Source organism: Falco biarmicus, chromosome Z (genome assembly GCF_023638135.1).
Source record: "Falco biarmicus isolate bFalBia1 chromosome Z, bFalBia1.pri, whole genome shotgun sequence".
NCBI lineage: Eukaryota > Metazoa > Chordata > Aves > Falconiformes > Falconidae > Falco > Falco biarmicus.
Window position 1 is genome coordinate 23757828 of NC_079311.1, and position 16594 is coordinate 23774421.

At 39.9% G+C, this 16594-nt stretch overlaps 1 protein-coding gene across 3 annotated transcripts in view; it reads left to right on the top strand.

Annotated features, from left to right (window-relative positions):
• MCC (MCC regulator of WNT signaling pathway) overlaps positions 1 to 16594 on the top strand; it is a 228089-nt gene that overhangs the window by 171707 nt on the left and 39788 nt on the right. For all 3 annotated transcript variants that reach the window (XM_056323800.1, XM_056323801.1, XM_056323802.1), the window contains 3 exons: positions 2043 to 2179; positions 5761 to 5924; positions 11014 to 11220. In XM_056323800.1, coding sequence (XP_056179775.1) covers positions 2043 to 2179; positions 5761 to 5924; positions 11014 to 11220 — 508 coding nt within the window. The remainder of the gene's footprint in view (positions 1 to 2042; positions 2180 to 5760; positions 5925 to 11013; positions 11221 to 16594) is intronic.

Here is a 16594-nt window from a genome sequence, read left to right on the forward strand (position 1 = left end):
GTCACTTTACCAGAAATGGATTTCTGATCTGTCTGGTCAGATCTTAGAAGCATTCATTCATTCAGAAGCTGACCTCTGGCTTGAGCCATTGGAAGGGTGTGAGTCCTGCCACATGACATACTTTTCAACTGCCCCAGGATAGTGAGAGTGTTTAAAAGGAAAAAGCAACAGTTGTGCTACAGTTAGATGAAGCTGTGTTGGAATTTTAAACAGAAAATCTATGCAGCAAGAACCAAAAGAAGAGCGGTGAGAAATTATTATTGTGTGTGGCATTGTTTTATGATCAGTACAGCCTCTTGTCCATTTGTAGAGGTAATTCAGGTTTTAAAAATGTAGGACTAATTGCTGCATAAATGAAAAAATGAATTACCTTCAGTTCAAAAAAATGCAACTGTTTGAGTGCTTGGTAATTGTTTTTGTCTAAAGCTAATTACAACTGGCTTGTGCTGTGGCTAATAATAGAGTTCATGGAACATTAACTCACGCTTATGTGTCTTCATTACACTGTTTTAATTCATCCTATTCATTATTTAGTTCTCACACTTTCTTAAACCTGTATTGCCTGATACCTCAAAGCCCTTTCTTTGATCTAAGTTTCAGTTTTAACCAGCTGACCTGCATTGTTTGTCCCAAAGTGCTTCTGATAAAGTCAGACTTCCTTTGCACTGAAGCAAATGTAAGGGGTAGAAGAGCGTACTAGTTCCTGTAGAAATTACATTTCAGTACCTTGGGAAACAGTGCTTGGCAAGCAAGCTGAAATTCCTTTTTTGAGTTGGCCTGATTTATAAATTGTCACCTCTGCAACTTTGAGAGCAGACTTTCCTTCTGTCCTTGTTCTGTGTATGTATGGGCCATCTTCTCTGCTATTTTGCCTGGCAAATCCAGACACACCTCCAAGCTAAATCCTGTAATATTTCTGCAAGAAACGCTCATCACCATGTAACATGCAGCAGACTTAACAGTACAAATGCCCCTCCCGGATGCAGATCCCCAGATAGCTCTTTGCTGTTTCTTATTGTTTCCAAATCCAGACAGTTCCATTCTCACACTTTTCTGCTGAATCTGCAGCAGAAGGATTCCCTGCATTTAATTGAGCGTGTAACAAAATGATGGCTGTTTGCTTACTTATCAGAGAGGCTCTGCACCTGGATAAGCTGGTGTTCTTCTCATGTTTAAAATATGTAATTTAATGTCAAAACAGTCATGAACTGAAAAAAAAAACCCAACCCTGAGTTGAATCAACAAGTTGATCAAAAGAAAAAATATTTACAAATGTTCTCAAGCAAAGCTGTTACTCATTTACTTATCTTCTTCCCCAGTGCTTTGAACTCATAGTACGGAGACAGGAGGGAAAAGCTCTGATTTTTTAAGCTCATTAGCTTTAGCTAAAGTATTTTGTGTCTAAAATTATTTTAGTAGAACCAGCTTGACAAATAAGTTAAAACCTAGGTAATTAAAGCTTTTTATTTTCCACTAACTCCATTAGTTCAGTGCTATACTCACTTTACTGTTCTCTTCCTTTTGGTAAGAGAAAAAGAAAACCCTACCTGTCCCCAGGAGCGTTTTGATACATATATGCAGGCGCATGCATGTGCGTGCTTGCTTTTGCACACCAGCCGATGCCATCCTTGAACTGAGAGAGACCAAAATCGATTGTTGCTAATCCACTTTGGGATCAAAAGCCACTTGTGCTGATGAGGAATTATCAGTTGGGGAGTTACTGCAGAGCGCTGTATGTCCTTCTTGCGCACACCCTTGCTTGCACTCAGTTCCACCTGTTGTTTCCTTGTACAGTGGTCTGGAGTAGTGATGAACTTGGGAATAAAGAAATGGAAACCAGGCACTGGCTGCTGCAAGTGGGTGTTCTGGGTATAGCACAGCTGCTTTGTGGTAAAGGCAATAAACCCTTCTCTACTGGCTGGACAAAAACACTTACACTTGTGTGGATTGTGTCCTGTGACTAGGCTTACAGGTCTGAAATAAGTGTCATGGAGATATGTATCTCCTCGGGATTTTATTTCTGCCTTTGCTCTGTCTCCCAGGGAGGAAGATGAGTATTCGGAGCTACGGTCAGAGCTCAGCCAAAGCCAGCATGAGGTTAATGAAGACTCACGCAGCATGGACCAGAATTCTGTTTCGGTACCAGAGAATCAGTCTACCATGGTTACTGCAGACATGGGTGAGTTATTCTTCTTATAGACATGATGCCTTCTTGCACCAGAAATGCATTATAGCCTTTGAAAATCAAATCCATATGATTGCTGAGGAAATAAATGAATCTAGGCTGTATTAATCACAACAAATGCTGAACTTCTCCGCCAGTATGAACTTAGATGCAAAGTAACCTCTGTGCCTTGATGTAGAATAGCTATGGAGTCCAAAATGGAGGGATTGCTCAGGAGAGCTTATGAATTTTGGGGAAGAAGCAGGCGGGGAGGCTATTCACATGCCTTACATGTGCCTACAGAGTAGTCTAGAGAAGAATTACAAACAGAATAGATGTCGGAGGAAAAAGGATGGGAATGGAACTGTCTATCTAGTTCTTTTACAGCCTAATTATAAAGGTTGTCTACACTATTTGAAATTTGAGAGCCTTTCTAAAGTATGGAATTGGATAGCTTATTGAAATTGGTTTAGACAAGGATAAATCTGACACAAGCCGTTCAAATATAGTGCAAGGAGGGAGCATCTCCATACTGTCTGTAACTATTCTTTTCTCATTAAAAACTAAGAGGGCAGGCATGTTTTAGGCCTTCGGTATGATAATGTTTTAAGCATTTGAGCACAATTGCTGAGCACCATAGCTGCAGACTGGCAAAAGTCTGGTGTAATCCTCACTGTGACTGATTTCCAGAATTCTCATCGCAACACTGTTTCTCTTAATTTATATTTAAACCAACTAGTTGGTTTTCATTTTCTTCCCTAGGTAAACTAGCTAGGTGCCTAGGAGCTTCTGTGGGTGATACTGTACGCAAGCAGTGTTCTAGGAAACCATTTAAATAGCAGTTTTAAGCCCTGTTGCAGAATTTGTAATCCTTGAATATGAAGCTAGTAACTGTATATTAGGTTTTTATGGTTACATTGCAACATGCAATATTTACTTCCATACATAAGAAACTGTACTAAGACAGTTTCCACTTTTTTGGGCAGTGCTCTTTCTATTGAGAACTTTTTGCTGTTTTTTCTAGTACAGTGCCTTTAGAGGAATGGACCCGAGACCAGGCTGACTTGTGGACATAGTGTTCAGTGCCCTTAAATGGAGTTTAATAATGTAGAAAACATGTTGATATTGTAAGCAACCATATAAAAAAGATTTTCTCTATGATTTCTTAAATTGAAATGAATACACCAGCTCTGGAGCTGTATTTGTTTATAAATGCAAGACCTGCTACAGCACATTTGTATTTCAGTGTCTTTAATTTCTAGAAACTTTGATAGAAGAGTATTAATAATGTAATTGCAAAGTGTCTGACGTACGAAGTTTGGAGTGTGCTTAACAAAGTATATAATGAAGTCAAGAGATTTTAGTAAAAGTTTTTATATTCTTAAAACTTTAATGTTTTTACTTTCAAAAGTTAATGCTTACTATTAAGTTCCTACTCAAACAGATCCTAACATAAGGACTTTTTTTCCCTTAATGTTCTTTCCTCTTTTTTTAACATTCTTTTGACAAAAAATTTCAAACCAATTTACTTTTCAGCATTTGGGGAGAAGGGGAGGGGAGGGATAGGGCTTTGATTTATTTTCTTCATGAGGTGGAGCTAAAGCAGGGTTTGTGTACATTAACAGCAAGTTACCCGCTGAAGTTTCTGCTAACAGTGGGAAATACGGCAATAAAATGAAGTATAGCAACGGGCAAAATAAGCATGTTAACTCTAGGGATTCTTGCTTTTTTTCCATGTTTTCCTTCTACACATAGCCTCTGTCCTTTTTGGGTTTTGTTTCTATATTCCTGGAAAAGAAATCTTTGTGTGACACATATATACACAAATACATACATATTGTTTTATCCTTCTAGATATAGGATATATAATCATGTGCATGACCTTGCTTACTGCCCTAATGGAATGAACATCAGGAACTTACTACAAACAGTAAAATACGTCATGATACACTAATGCATGTGGATATGCTACTCTATTGTTACAGGCAATAAAACACCAAGAACTAAAATGATGAGTACTCTCCAGTGTGTCTTGCAGAGCTTGTGATTAGGTTGTACTGGTTTTCTGTGGGAAATGGGCTTCTCATTATTGTAAACTCTTATTTTTCTGGGCAAAAATATTATTGTAGGAACAAAACTCAGCATGCAAGGTCTTGTGAAGGTTGTTTAAATGGAGAAAATGTCTGTTACAGAGGATGTTAAGGAAGCAAATAAATTCAAGTGAACTAAATAGACCTTTTTACAATTAAGCATCCGGCTTAAAAGCATGCTGCTCCTAAACGAGTGCTGTAAAGGAAATTTCGGTATTATCACAACAGATGCGTGGCTGCTAGTCAGGAACTAGTGAGTATGACTTCCGAGAGCAAAGTTATGTATGTATGGCCCATTCACATTTTTCATACGATACATGTGAGATCATTCTAAACTCTTCTTTTTGGTCAGCAGTAGGTTCGTGTTTATGTAAATTAGGCTGTGGAGTTAGATTTGGGCTAACAAGTTTACCATTTTGTACTTTCTGATCATCTCATCCTTTCATCCAGCTGCTTTTAGGCTTCTCTTGCACAGAGGCATTTCAAGGTAGTCTACAATAATCTGATGTCTCATGTCTGTTGAATTTCAGACTTTAGTCCCCTGTAAGAACCACAGCTATGAGGCTATTAAGGAATTCTGACCATGGCGAAATGCTTGCAGCAGTAGTGTAGAAAGAACACCCTCCAGCAAGAGTGCCTGCCACTGTTTTTAGTAAGGTATAGAAACTGCTGGTGCACTGCTGTCTCATAGTGCTCCACTTGTGTGCTGTACAGTTGGCAGTTAATGCAAACCCTTAACTAGTTAGTCAGGAATACTAAACTAGCGCACTAAACTGAGAGACAGCACCAGGTGAATTCTACCACGTGTCTGCCTTAGGAACCTAGGTCTCCAGATTGAACCTAGGAAAAATGAAAATAATTTATGAAGTGAGCTGGGCAGGTATTGAGACCCATTTTGCCGAAATAGAGGATGCTGTCACAGTGTCCAAGGCGCTAGAAGAGCTTTGCCTAAAGACAGAAAAGGAAATTATTCTCCGCCGCATTTTATAATTGAAGTAGCACTTCTGTATCTGCTGCTGATTATGGTTAAGTACAATCACAAAAATTCTTCTGAAAAACATCAAGTCATAATGTCAGTGGATGTATGAATGTACCAAGCAGAAAAAAAGTTTAATATACAGAGAAAAATCTTTGAGGGTAATAAAATCAGGATAATAGGCCCTGACTGGCAAATAGAATGACAAAACAGAAGTGGCATAGTATGTGAGCATGTGGTGTCTTAAAACGTTGTCCTTCAGAAAAGAGAGATTTTTGAAGGAAGAATGAACACTTCACGTAAGTAGGGAGAGCGTTACTTATCAGGTGGGAGGTAGAGCTTGATGTTGGTGTGGTTGTGGTATTTAAGCCTGTCAGTTGGTGAGGAAAAAGTGAGAGGTGGCAAAGACATTCCCTGAACAGTAAGCCCTGAGCCGTCCAGCAGCAGGTGCTTCCTGGGTGAGAGTATGTTTTTTCACCGAGATGCTAGTTGTTGTGATAATTGTTTTGTTTTGTTTTGCTTTCTTGTAGATAACTGTAGTGACTTGAATTCAGAACTGCAGAGAGTGCTGACAGGTCTGGAAAATGTTGTCTGTGGGAGGAAGAAAAGCAGCTGCAGTTTATCAGTAGCCGAAGTGGACAGACACATTGAACAACTCACTACCGCCAGCGAACACTGTGATTTAGCCATTAAGGTAATGGTAACATTTGGCTCCAAATCCAGCATGTGCATTGCCTGAGACACCTGATCACGTTCTGCAGCAGTAGCACTTTACTTCCAAAGGTGTCAAAGTACTTTACAGAAATCAAGTCCATCTCACAGTGTGTGTTGGTTAAGCAGTACACCTGTTTTTCATTGAATTCTCCAAGGCACGGGAGGAGCTATTTGATTTCAAATCAGAAATGTATTTGTCTTATGCTCGTTTCAGAGATAACAGAAGTGGGGACACTCTGCAGTTTATTTACTTTCTGAAGGTTATCCAGCAAACATGTTACTTGCCCAAGGTCACACAGCTAGTCATATACTGGTAACTGAAACACTATATATAACTCCTACTGAAATGTGAAGGTAAAATGCCATAAACTGTGTGTAAATTGTGACTTGGTTGTCTTAAAATATTAAGCTAGTATTTAACACAAAGCATGTGTGATATATTAATTCTAATAAGACAAGCCAGACACAGTAACAATAATTGAGCTGATACTTGCATGCCTTGGTTTTATTGTGCATGTAGCAGGACAAGAAGAGGGACAACTGCTAGCATGGGTAGTGAAGGGATTTCAATTCAGAACCTGAAAGCAAGGGAGGTGTAGAGTATCTTACTATATGCAGGGACAGAGCTGAACAAATTTTTTTTGTGTCAGATAAAGGTATCGGTGACTCATTTATATAAGAACAAATATATTGACAGTTTGCCGCTGGAGTGGATCTGTGACCATTCTAGATGGCTTAGATGGCCCTTTGCCATACTACTGGGAAAGGTCCCCTTTGTCCCTGGTAGTACATGAGGAATGTAATGACCTATAAAGAAATTAATGTTAGGCAGTATTTCAAGGAATGTGGGTATATCTGAGAGAGAGACTGACTTCTGTGTCTGTTGGGAATGGTCTTAATAAGTGTCTCAGAGGGTTAGGATTGATACTTTGAATGTTACCCAGAATTATCTAGAGTTTTAGGATTAAGTGCTCTCAGAAGTCAGTATTCACCGAGAGAGATCGTGGATCCTGGAAATCAGGTAGATAAGTCTGTGAAAAGCCCGCAAAGGTCTCTGAAGTGAAATGAGATGAGAATTTCTGTGGGGGGTACTTTCAACAAAATGTCAATATAGCTGTCATAAGTTTAATGCTCAAGCTTTTTTGTTTTGACCCCATTGTTTACTGTTGATTCAAATCACTTGCAGTCAAACTTTTGTAATGATAACTGTCAGCAGCTTTTTCCTGGTCCAAGATGCAGGCCTTTTATTTTCATGTAATCTCAACAGGCATAGCCATTTTGGGGAAAGCATTTCCCCACTGCCTGTGCTGTAGAGCCTGGGATTGTTTATGTTTGACAAGTGACAGCTTGTGAAGGTTATTAACCTCTCAGGAAGACAGGAACCTCTCTGACATGCTCTGATTATATGCCAGGCAAGTGTGTCACCAATGTGTTTAATATAGCAAAACCTACATGTAGAGCCCCTCTCCACAATTCCACCCACAGCTGCAGGTCATTTCTTCTTTCTCGCTTCCCCAGAGAACAGAGATTTTTATAACAGGTGGAATCATGAACAGAAACCTGAAGTATGCTGACTGTCTTTTGCTTTGACTGTTGACTTTTTTTCTTCACCAGTGGACTAACACAGTTAAATGTTTTGAATCCTTCTGTTTTGATGGTTAAATTTCACTGGTTTCTTTTAAAGCTGTTGCAGATAATTTTTGGTTGTTTTACTTCTTTTATATAAATCATGTGACCCCTAGCTAGCTCAATTGTTTCTGTCCCACAAAGAATGAAAAGACCTTAAAATGAGATTTATCAGATTGTCTGATAAACTGGCTACAAAACTGTCCTTTGTTTAAGAAAATTTCCACAGAGTAGGCTTGTTAATACTTCATGTATTTTGAAGAGTAACTATCAGCAACGGGTATCTACCACTAAATGTCTACCAATAAAAAATAAAAAAAATTTCCAAACATGAACCATTTAGAACATGAAAACAGCTGCACTGGGTTGCACCAAAAGTCTGTCTAGTGGCAGATGCCTATGGAAAGACTGCATCAAAAAGGACATGCATAGTATGTCCTTTTTCTCCTGCCTTCAACGATGCTTCCAGCAAGGTGGGTTTAGGAACTTCCTGAGCCAGAGATGATGTCTCTGTGTTTAATAGAATTTTATTCCATGTTTATGTTTAATGTGTTTTTTAAGCTGTTTAGATTTTTGGCCTCCATACATTCTGGTAGGAGTAAATTCTACCACTGAGTTATGCCTTGTGAAAAAGTACTCTTTGCTTCTTTTAAACCTGATACTTGCTGATTTCATCGGTTATCATGTCTGTAACACAACACCTCTTGTAAGTAAACTAAGGCAGATTGCTGCTGGCGGTATCAGAGACACGACTGGAATTACTATGATATGACATCCTGCCCTGTGCTCAGAACATTACATTGTAATGCGATCCTATAATCTGTGAAATTATACCTGAATTTACCTGCTGTGCAGCAGCCTGCCAGACAAAACTGCTCTGTAATACGCTCCTTTGAAGAAAAATAAACTGCCTGGTAGTTACATACACACATCCATGTACAATATCTATGCTTTATTTACTGTGGAGGATGGTAGCATGTTGGTCATCAAACCAGAGAATTTTTGTAATAGTTTAGTCAGCAAAAGGATATTGAACACGTCAAAGTGAAGGATAGAAGTAAGCAGAAAGGTCGCTTTATGTCAGGGACTGTAGGGAAGCCCTTAGTACAACTGTCAGACCTGTGCTGATGCTGTTACTGCCTGAACTTTGTATTTGAGTGGACAGATAGTAGCAATGGAGTCTGGAGAAACAGAAGAAGCCTCTCTGAAGATACCTCCGTGGTGCTGAGCCACTGCTGCTGCTTCCTCATGGCAGTCCTTCCTCTTTCAGTGTTGCTCCAGGCTTATCATCCCCAGTGGTGCTTTGAGGAGAAGAGGCTTGGGAAAGAAGGGGACCGGGGGGGGTGGGGGATGTTGGAAAAATAGCAGCACTAGGAGCATGGGGAGGAAGGAGGCAGTAGCAGAACTTGGCATTAGAGAGCTGAGGAAACAACAGGGGAGTGCATGAGAGAGAAGAAGGGGTTTGGGGGAAGAAAGGAGAGGAGAAGACCGCAACAAAGAAGCACTGTTTAAAATAAAGCTGGCATCATCAAGAGTCAGTACTCCCTGCCATTACAGAGCTTTTGTTCGCATTGTAAGATGAACCACCCTATGCTTATTTAGAGCTTGAATTCATCCTCATGTTGTGTTGAAATAACCTAACTTCTCATAGTTTGAGACCTACAGGTCCACATGAACTAATGTAAGGGAGAGCTGTGGCTTCTTTGATCTTACAGAGATGTTGCAAGGCATTGCTCTTTTAGAAAAGCAGTTTAAGCTTCCTTACTAAATATGTAAGCAGAACTATACTGTAGATACTCTGTCAATGGAATTACAGAGTTTTATACTTACGACTCTAAACATAATTGCAGTTTTATTTGGGGGAGACATGAAATAAGATTTAAAAGTATGACATCAACCTGATTGCAAATGTTTTGTCCCTGTTTCTTCCATGGAGGCATCTTGAACTAGTTAAAACTAGGGTTTTTTCCTCTTGTATGAGGGTCTTTTCCTCCTCACTAAGGAGTCTTTCTGTAGCCAAGATTTATTTTTTAAGATTGAGTTGGTAACAGTAAATAACCAACTTTTGTTTTTAATGGACAAATAATACAATTTCACTGATACCTCAGTGTCAGACAGTGCTGACAACACTGGGAAGATTTCTTGCAGGAAGAAAGTGGAGTTGTATTTTCAAACTGGTTCTTCATTTTCAGCTGTACTGTAGTTGGTTCTTTTAGACCCTCCCCGATTAAGGACATAAACTTCAGTTAGTAATTTTTGTTCTATATAGAAATTAAGTCCTTCTGAATAAAACAACCAAATAGACTATTTTTAACCTTGGTACATGAGTTATTTATCTTCCATATTAAACTTAAAAGTATAGGCTTTAGCAGTAGTTTGTTCTTGCATTATCCAATGAAATGAAACTTTCTAGGTTGCTAGTTATATCATATACTAATTTATTTTCCATGTTTCTTCCTACCATTTTAATGCAGACTGCTTTCAGAGAGATTCAGAAGCTTATAAACAACATTTGGAGGGGTTTTGCTTGTTGCAAAGGTCTTCCATAAGTGAAAAAATTTAACACAAGTGGCATATGCTGTGTAATAGAATCAGAACTGCATGTGGTTACCCAACACGTAGAGTGTTACACTGTGTTTTAACATGTTGAATGACCAGTCTGATGGTAAGTTTAGGTATGGCAGTATTCCCTTGCTGGTGGTGTGGTTTTGTAGTTTAGTTTCACCCAGTGGAAGATGCTGAATGGTGCCTCCAAGCCATAGTTCTGAACAAGGGGATGGGGGAGGACATGCTGAATGGCGTGATATGGTCCTGGGAAACCCAGCCTTTCTTAGGCACTGGAAGGGCTGTAACATCATCTGGTATAAGGTGAGCCTAGCCAAGGCCAATTTTCTTTCTTGGAAAGAACATGCTCAGAGATGTGGGAAAGAGGAGTCCTCCTTTTTTTACTGTCCCACTCTTTTCCTTGCCCTTTTGTGGAGCTGGACTAGAACGAAGAAAGGCCCCATGCCATGCACATTCACAGGCTGCTACTTTCTGCCTGTTACTCATTCAGGGAGAGAATAAGCACAGTGCTCATCCTTGCTTGCCCATGGCAAGGAGCCATTAATCTGTTTTAAAGTGATCTGAGATGAAACTACTGGGTTTGCTATCAGTCACAGGTAACGTAGGTTTTATTTGCATATAAAATGTCCATCTACTTTGGTGTTGGTTAATATGAAATATTTTAATAAAATGGCCAAACTGTCAAAATGAGCAATAATTTTGTTTGATATAACTTAACAAACAAAAGAAGCAAACTGATGGTGTTGCAGGGCTGAGTGTATACATGTAAGTATATACAGTTGCCTGTTACAGACTTCTGTCCTGTCTACCATTAATTAGTGTTGTTCAGTCATCTTTCTCTGCTGCTTTCTGGTTTTTTGACGACTGTATTTTTGCAGACCGTTGAAGAGATTGAGGGTGTACTGGGACGTGACCTTTATCCGAGTCTGTCTGAGGAGAGATCTCGATGGGAAAAGGAGCTAGCTGGCTTGCGGGAAGAAAATGAGAGCCTCACAGCCATGCTGTGTAGCAAAGAGGAGGAGCTCAACAGGACCAAGGCCACCATGAATGCTATTCGTGAAGAAAGGGACAGACTGCGTAGAAGGGTAAGGCTGCTACATAGATGGTGGCTTCTTGTTCCTCCTAGCCTGTGTAATTTTGTCAGCAGAACACGATTCTCTTTAATCTCACTTCCTGTACTGACTGTAGAGCTTTTTTTTTTTTAAAGCTGAGCTATACAAATTGCAGAACTAGGACAAAACTGAACATAATTGAAAAACAGTGGGTGATGAACCGCCAAGGTGTGCAACAACCTGATGTCAGAAATCATGTGTTAACAGAAAACCTGATACTAATCTCCAAGGAAGCATGTGTAACTTGTCAATAGAGAAAGCAGATGTTGATGTAGCGAATTTTGCTGTGAGGCATTTTTTTCCCTGTGAACAACAAATATTTCTTTGTTTTTTGGTGGGAATTCAATTTGTGATTAGGAGAAAGAAAAAGAGCAGGACTCCTGTCAGTGGGTAATAATTCTCAGAACTGAACAATGGGTAGTCACAGCCATGTCCTGCTTCCCTGTCCATGTTTTATGATGCTGCAAGGTCAGGCAAAGGCCTTGTGCTTTCTATGGAGTCTAAAGTAAAAAAAACCTGGAATTTTGTTAAAAAAAAAGATGAAAGATCCAAGAGAATGTGACCTCAATCTCTGTTACTTTTAAAATGAGTTGACTTTGTCCCTGTTAAAGCTGCAGAGTTTTGGCTGGATAGGAAATAAATTTGTTTTAAAAACAGGTAGTTTCAAGTTCATGTTGAATTTGAGTGACAAGTTAGACCACTGTATCTCGGCAAAATTATTGGAAGTGTTGCTCTTTGCTTACTGGCAGCAGATCAACCTGTTATGCAAATACTGTGTTTCTAAAACAACATTGTTATGTAGTGACTGTACATTTTATCATGAAGCTGCATTGTGTGAAACTTCCAGTCTTCAGCTACTGAGCCACAAATTACCTTTGAGAAACTGCCTAGCCTTTCTTAACACTAAAAACAGGTATGAGTGATGAAGGAAGGATACTAATCTGTTATCATATAAAACAAGACCACTTCAGCTTTTCCTTTGTAGAATTTAGGGGGGTTTATATATCATGAGTGTAAGTCATTTTCAGTCTTGAAGTTTTTGGACTGTTTTTATAGTGACACTTCTTTTTAAACAGTGGCAGTACTACCCTTTGAGCTACAGAAGGAGCATTTATGTAGCTGGTAAATTATTGCAGGATTGTGGGGGGTGGGCAAGCGAGCAGAGAATAGAAGCGTGCGCCTGTGAAATTTGCTTACACAGATGCAGATAATGACGCTACAGATGATCCACATCAATGTTGGGATATCAAACGAGACAAAAAAACCAGATGGCCTTGAGGATAAAATTAATAGGAAAAAAAAGTAGGTTTTGAGAAGTACGGAATGCAAGTTAAGGTGCATAAAAGATTGGTAGCAAGAATTTATGCTGACAGCCAGGGGCTCCTCAGTTAAAAAACTGAAAAGGGGAAAGAATTGGTGATTGTACCCTTAGGGACCAGCATGGCTGAACTGTTGATGCATGGTGGCAAATTCAGTCCTATAACGTAGCAGGTAAGTTATTTCTAGTAGAGATTGGAAAGTCTTTCTAAAGAGTGGTGAGATCTGATCTGGAATGTCATATGTAGTTCTTATTTCTTACCTTTGAAAAGTTTCAGTTTAAATCGGCAAAAAAAGATGTAGAAGATCGTCAGAGAAATGGGCAGCTTACTTGGAGAAGTGACTTAATGAGATTGTCCTGTTCAACTTGGCAAAGCAAAATCTGAGTTCAGTTTCTCTTAACGTGTGCTGGAGAAAGCAAGTAAGAATGGGAGCTAATAGCTGTTCAAACTTAGGGACAAAACTGGATCAAGAACAGAGTAATATAAACCAGTCATGGCTGTATTAGGCCAGAAATCAGAGGTGTCTAACAGACAAGGGGGTTGTGTTTCTGAAGAAGCAGTAAGGAGTAAGGCTACTGACTTAAGTATTTTGAAAATGGAGTTTTAAAATATTAAAATTTGTATAATGAAGTGTACGACTACACAGGTATACCTATTAGAACCAGGATTGTTTCATTAGGATTGTATCCGAAGGAAAGCAAAAAAGCATACTTAACTGGCCCAGTTAATACAGCTGTGTTAATTCTAGAGCTAGCCTTAGTATCTCTGCACAAAACCGTGATGTTTTGTCTGGATGCCGGCAGTAACAGAGGGTTGGACAGGATAATAAGGAAAATCCTGTTTAGTTCTGTGTATGCAGACACCGCTTGACTTGGTCGGTCTGTATTGGAGTCCCTAGTTAACCAAGCATTTGTGGAGCCACACAAGTACTGGCTGTATTATTGAATTTTTCAGTTTCCTTAGTATAGGCAGGGCCCAGGACTAAAAGGGTAGTATTAATCATGCTGATCCAGTAGTTGCTGGTCTGTCTATTGGAACTGTTAGCAGGGACACGGCATGTGTTACTGATGTCTCTCTGTTACGGAAGCATCTCTGGTGGAGACAGAATTGAGGTCATCAACTTGTTTCATATAAGTGGCTAGAGCAATTGTTGGATAATAGCAGCAGTGGGAAGTTACCGACCCGAATTGTGTTCAGGCCACTGACCCTGGAGAGGGTGAATGATGAATTGCTCTGGAGAGATTGTGAGCTGCCTTTCATATACAGCAAGGCAGTTTAAATATTCATTCTTCTTTAATTAAGGGGATTTTTCTTCGACAGATTGGATAGATGTCTTGCCTGGTAGACAAAGGGTTAAGGTTGGATTGGCACAGGGCATAACAAAATCAAGCAGCCTCTATATTCAGGCACAGCTGACAGGGTTTTTTGTTTCAGTTGTTTCATTTGTTCGCACCTGTAGCAGACTTTATTGAAACATGTTTTTAGTATCATACTGAACTTGCAGAACAACTGGTCTGTTGCCCCCACCAGAGAAGTTTGTTCTTGGTATATGACCCTGTCAGCAGCACTATGTAATTGTTGCACTGGAAACAGGTTTTTGCATTTTTAATGTAACTTTGTGTCCATAGTTGCAACATAATAAATGTTTTCTTTGACCTATTAAATTTTCTGTATGCCACCTGAACTCAAAATCACTTCAGGTTATTTCCCTGGAGAGTGGGAAAGTAGATCCAACTAAAATTTAGTTATTGTTCTTCTCAAATTAAATTGGGTGAAGTGAACAAGCTTGAAGTTGACCAGATCAATGGGTCTGTTACTTTAGACCAGTGCCTGTAATCAAGCAGAGTGCTTTCAATACATTTTTCTCAGGCTTGTTGGAGATTTAATTTCATTAGGTATTTACTGCGCTCAGTTAACAGATTGAGCAGCTTTCTAGAACAGTAGCTAAGAAACAACATACATAGGGACTTTGTTTCTGGTGGGTCATTAGTAAATGAGGTAATTGCTTATTTCTGTAGGGTGCCTGCAGTGTAGCAGCTAATTTCATAATGCAGAGGTTTATTTTACCTCTGTATGATATTGCCATATTAAAAATAGAATCTCCTTAAGTTTGAACCAGTCAATGCCATAGAAACTGCTTACACACAGCTGACCATAATCTTGAATCCCTGTATGAGTTCATGGGATTAATATTATTGATACATGAGAATAAGGTTGTAATCAGGTCAGCACTATTTACAACTGCTGTATGTAGTAACAGGCTTAAACAGTAGCAGAAGGAGTAATATTTGTGTTCTTACACAAAATCTCTTGTACCGGGGGAGTCAGATGAGCAGCACTGATAGAGCATGTAAACTCCATTATGGCTCCAAAGTAAGTGTTGTGGGTTTTTTTAATTACTGCCTATGAAAGTTGCCAGAGGAGTAATGCCTCAGCACAGCCCCAGCCAGCCCATTGACATAAGAAGCACTGGGTGTGGACACAGTGTTCAGGCTTCCCTGAAGCTGTTCTGAAGAACTAAGTCTTAAGTGGAAAGGTGGTTCCAGCTCTGTAAGTCTCTTATGTCTGTTCCCTGCACAAACCATATGTCAACATCTTCGGTTAATCAAATGCTTTTACTTGTGAGGATTATTCTGTATCTGCTCCAAACTTGGCTGAATTCACCAAACTGACCAGAACAAGAACAGCTTTAGTATTTTAGCTATCTTCGACTTAAGACCTTCATGAAAACATAATCTGCAGAGGAGTGCATTTTAATGCATGATCCCTCCAGCTGCCTGGTTGCCCCCAGTCCAAGAAGCTTTGTTTTAGCATCAGGGCTCTCCCAAAAGACCTTGTTTTTGCAAGGAGTTGAAAGCTACCCAGACCACAGCAGGAGTCCGGTCCTTGGCCTCACAGGCATTCCTGAGCCCAGCTGTTCTCAGATGACACAAAGCTGGCAGGAGCTGCTTGACTGTCCTTGTTTTGCCATCATTCATGTTGGGATCAGTAGGTATCATTCAGATTGCTTGGGAACACTGATACGTTCTGGGCCTTTAGAGATTATTATCAGCTTGCACAGTTTGAAGTGATCCTGGAACTGTTATGTCTCCTTGTCTCTCGTGTGCACCAGGAACTTGAGGTAGCAGCCAAAAGCCCTTTCCAGTCTCCACCTCCTGCAGTTGCACGGTATTTGCTTGTGCAGCAGTATCTCTGCTTAGCTGTTAATGAACTAGAGCTGTGCTGCTGTTTCCAGGCTTGTATGCAAATGCTCAGTGATTGCACTGAAACTAAATGAGAAAAAGGTACCTGAGATAGGCTTACTGCCCTTGCTTGTGTGTGTTTCTGCCATGTGCTAGCCTGGATCAGAACACAGTTGTGCTCAGAGCTTTTAGGGAATCCACCCTTCACCTCCCATGTCATGTCCTGCCACATCCTTGGTTTTTATTGCTTTGCATCCTTTATAGAGGTGCAGAGCCCGTATCATTCCTCATGGAGCACTGCGTTGAGGGACTTTTGTCCGAAATGTGTCAAAAGCAGAGGAGGGGTTGCTTGGTAACATATTTGTATCACCCAGTGCACTGTAGCCTTTCCTGCTACTTAAAAAAGCTGTATATATAAACCCGAGTAGCACACTGGTTTTCCCATAGCTGCTTGTGTCTGCGTGTTGTTCTCTTTCTCAAAATAATTGTTTTGCAGATTGATTTTCAGGTCTGCCAGAGAAGTAGCGCTTCTAGTGACAATTCAGTTCTTACTTATTTCTTGAAAGTAAACATCTTTGCAGAGGAGAGATGTTCTGTAAGTGCCTCCTTTGAACTGATGAGTGCAGGTCCAAGCTCATTCAGCTCCAGAGAATTCATTGTGGAGATGGCCCTTATAAATACCAGCAGAGACAACGTTACCATACTCGGTCAACCACAACAGACAACCTGTAGGAAATTAGACCTTGTTAGGTCTGGTACTCACAGTTTAAAGAGGACTGAAAATTATCTGGCTGAAAATAATCTCCGCTAAGCCTGACTGAAAGGTTAGGGGTGCTTTAGTCTGGG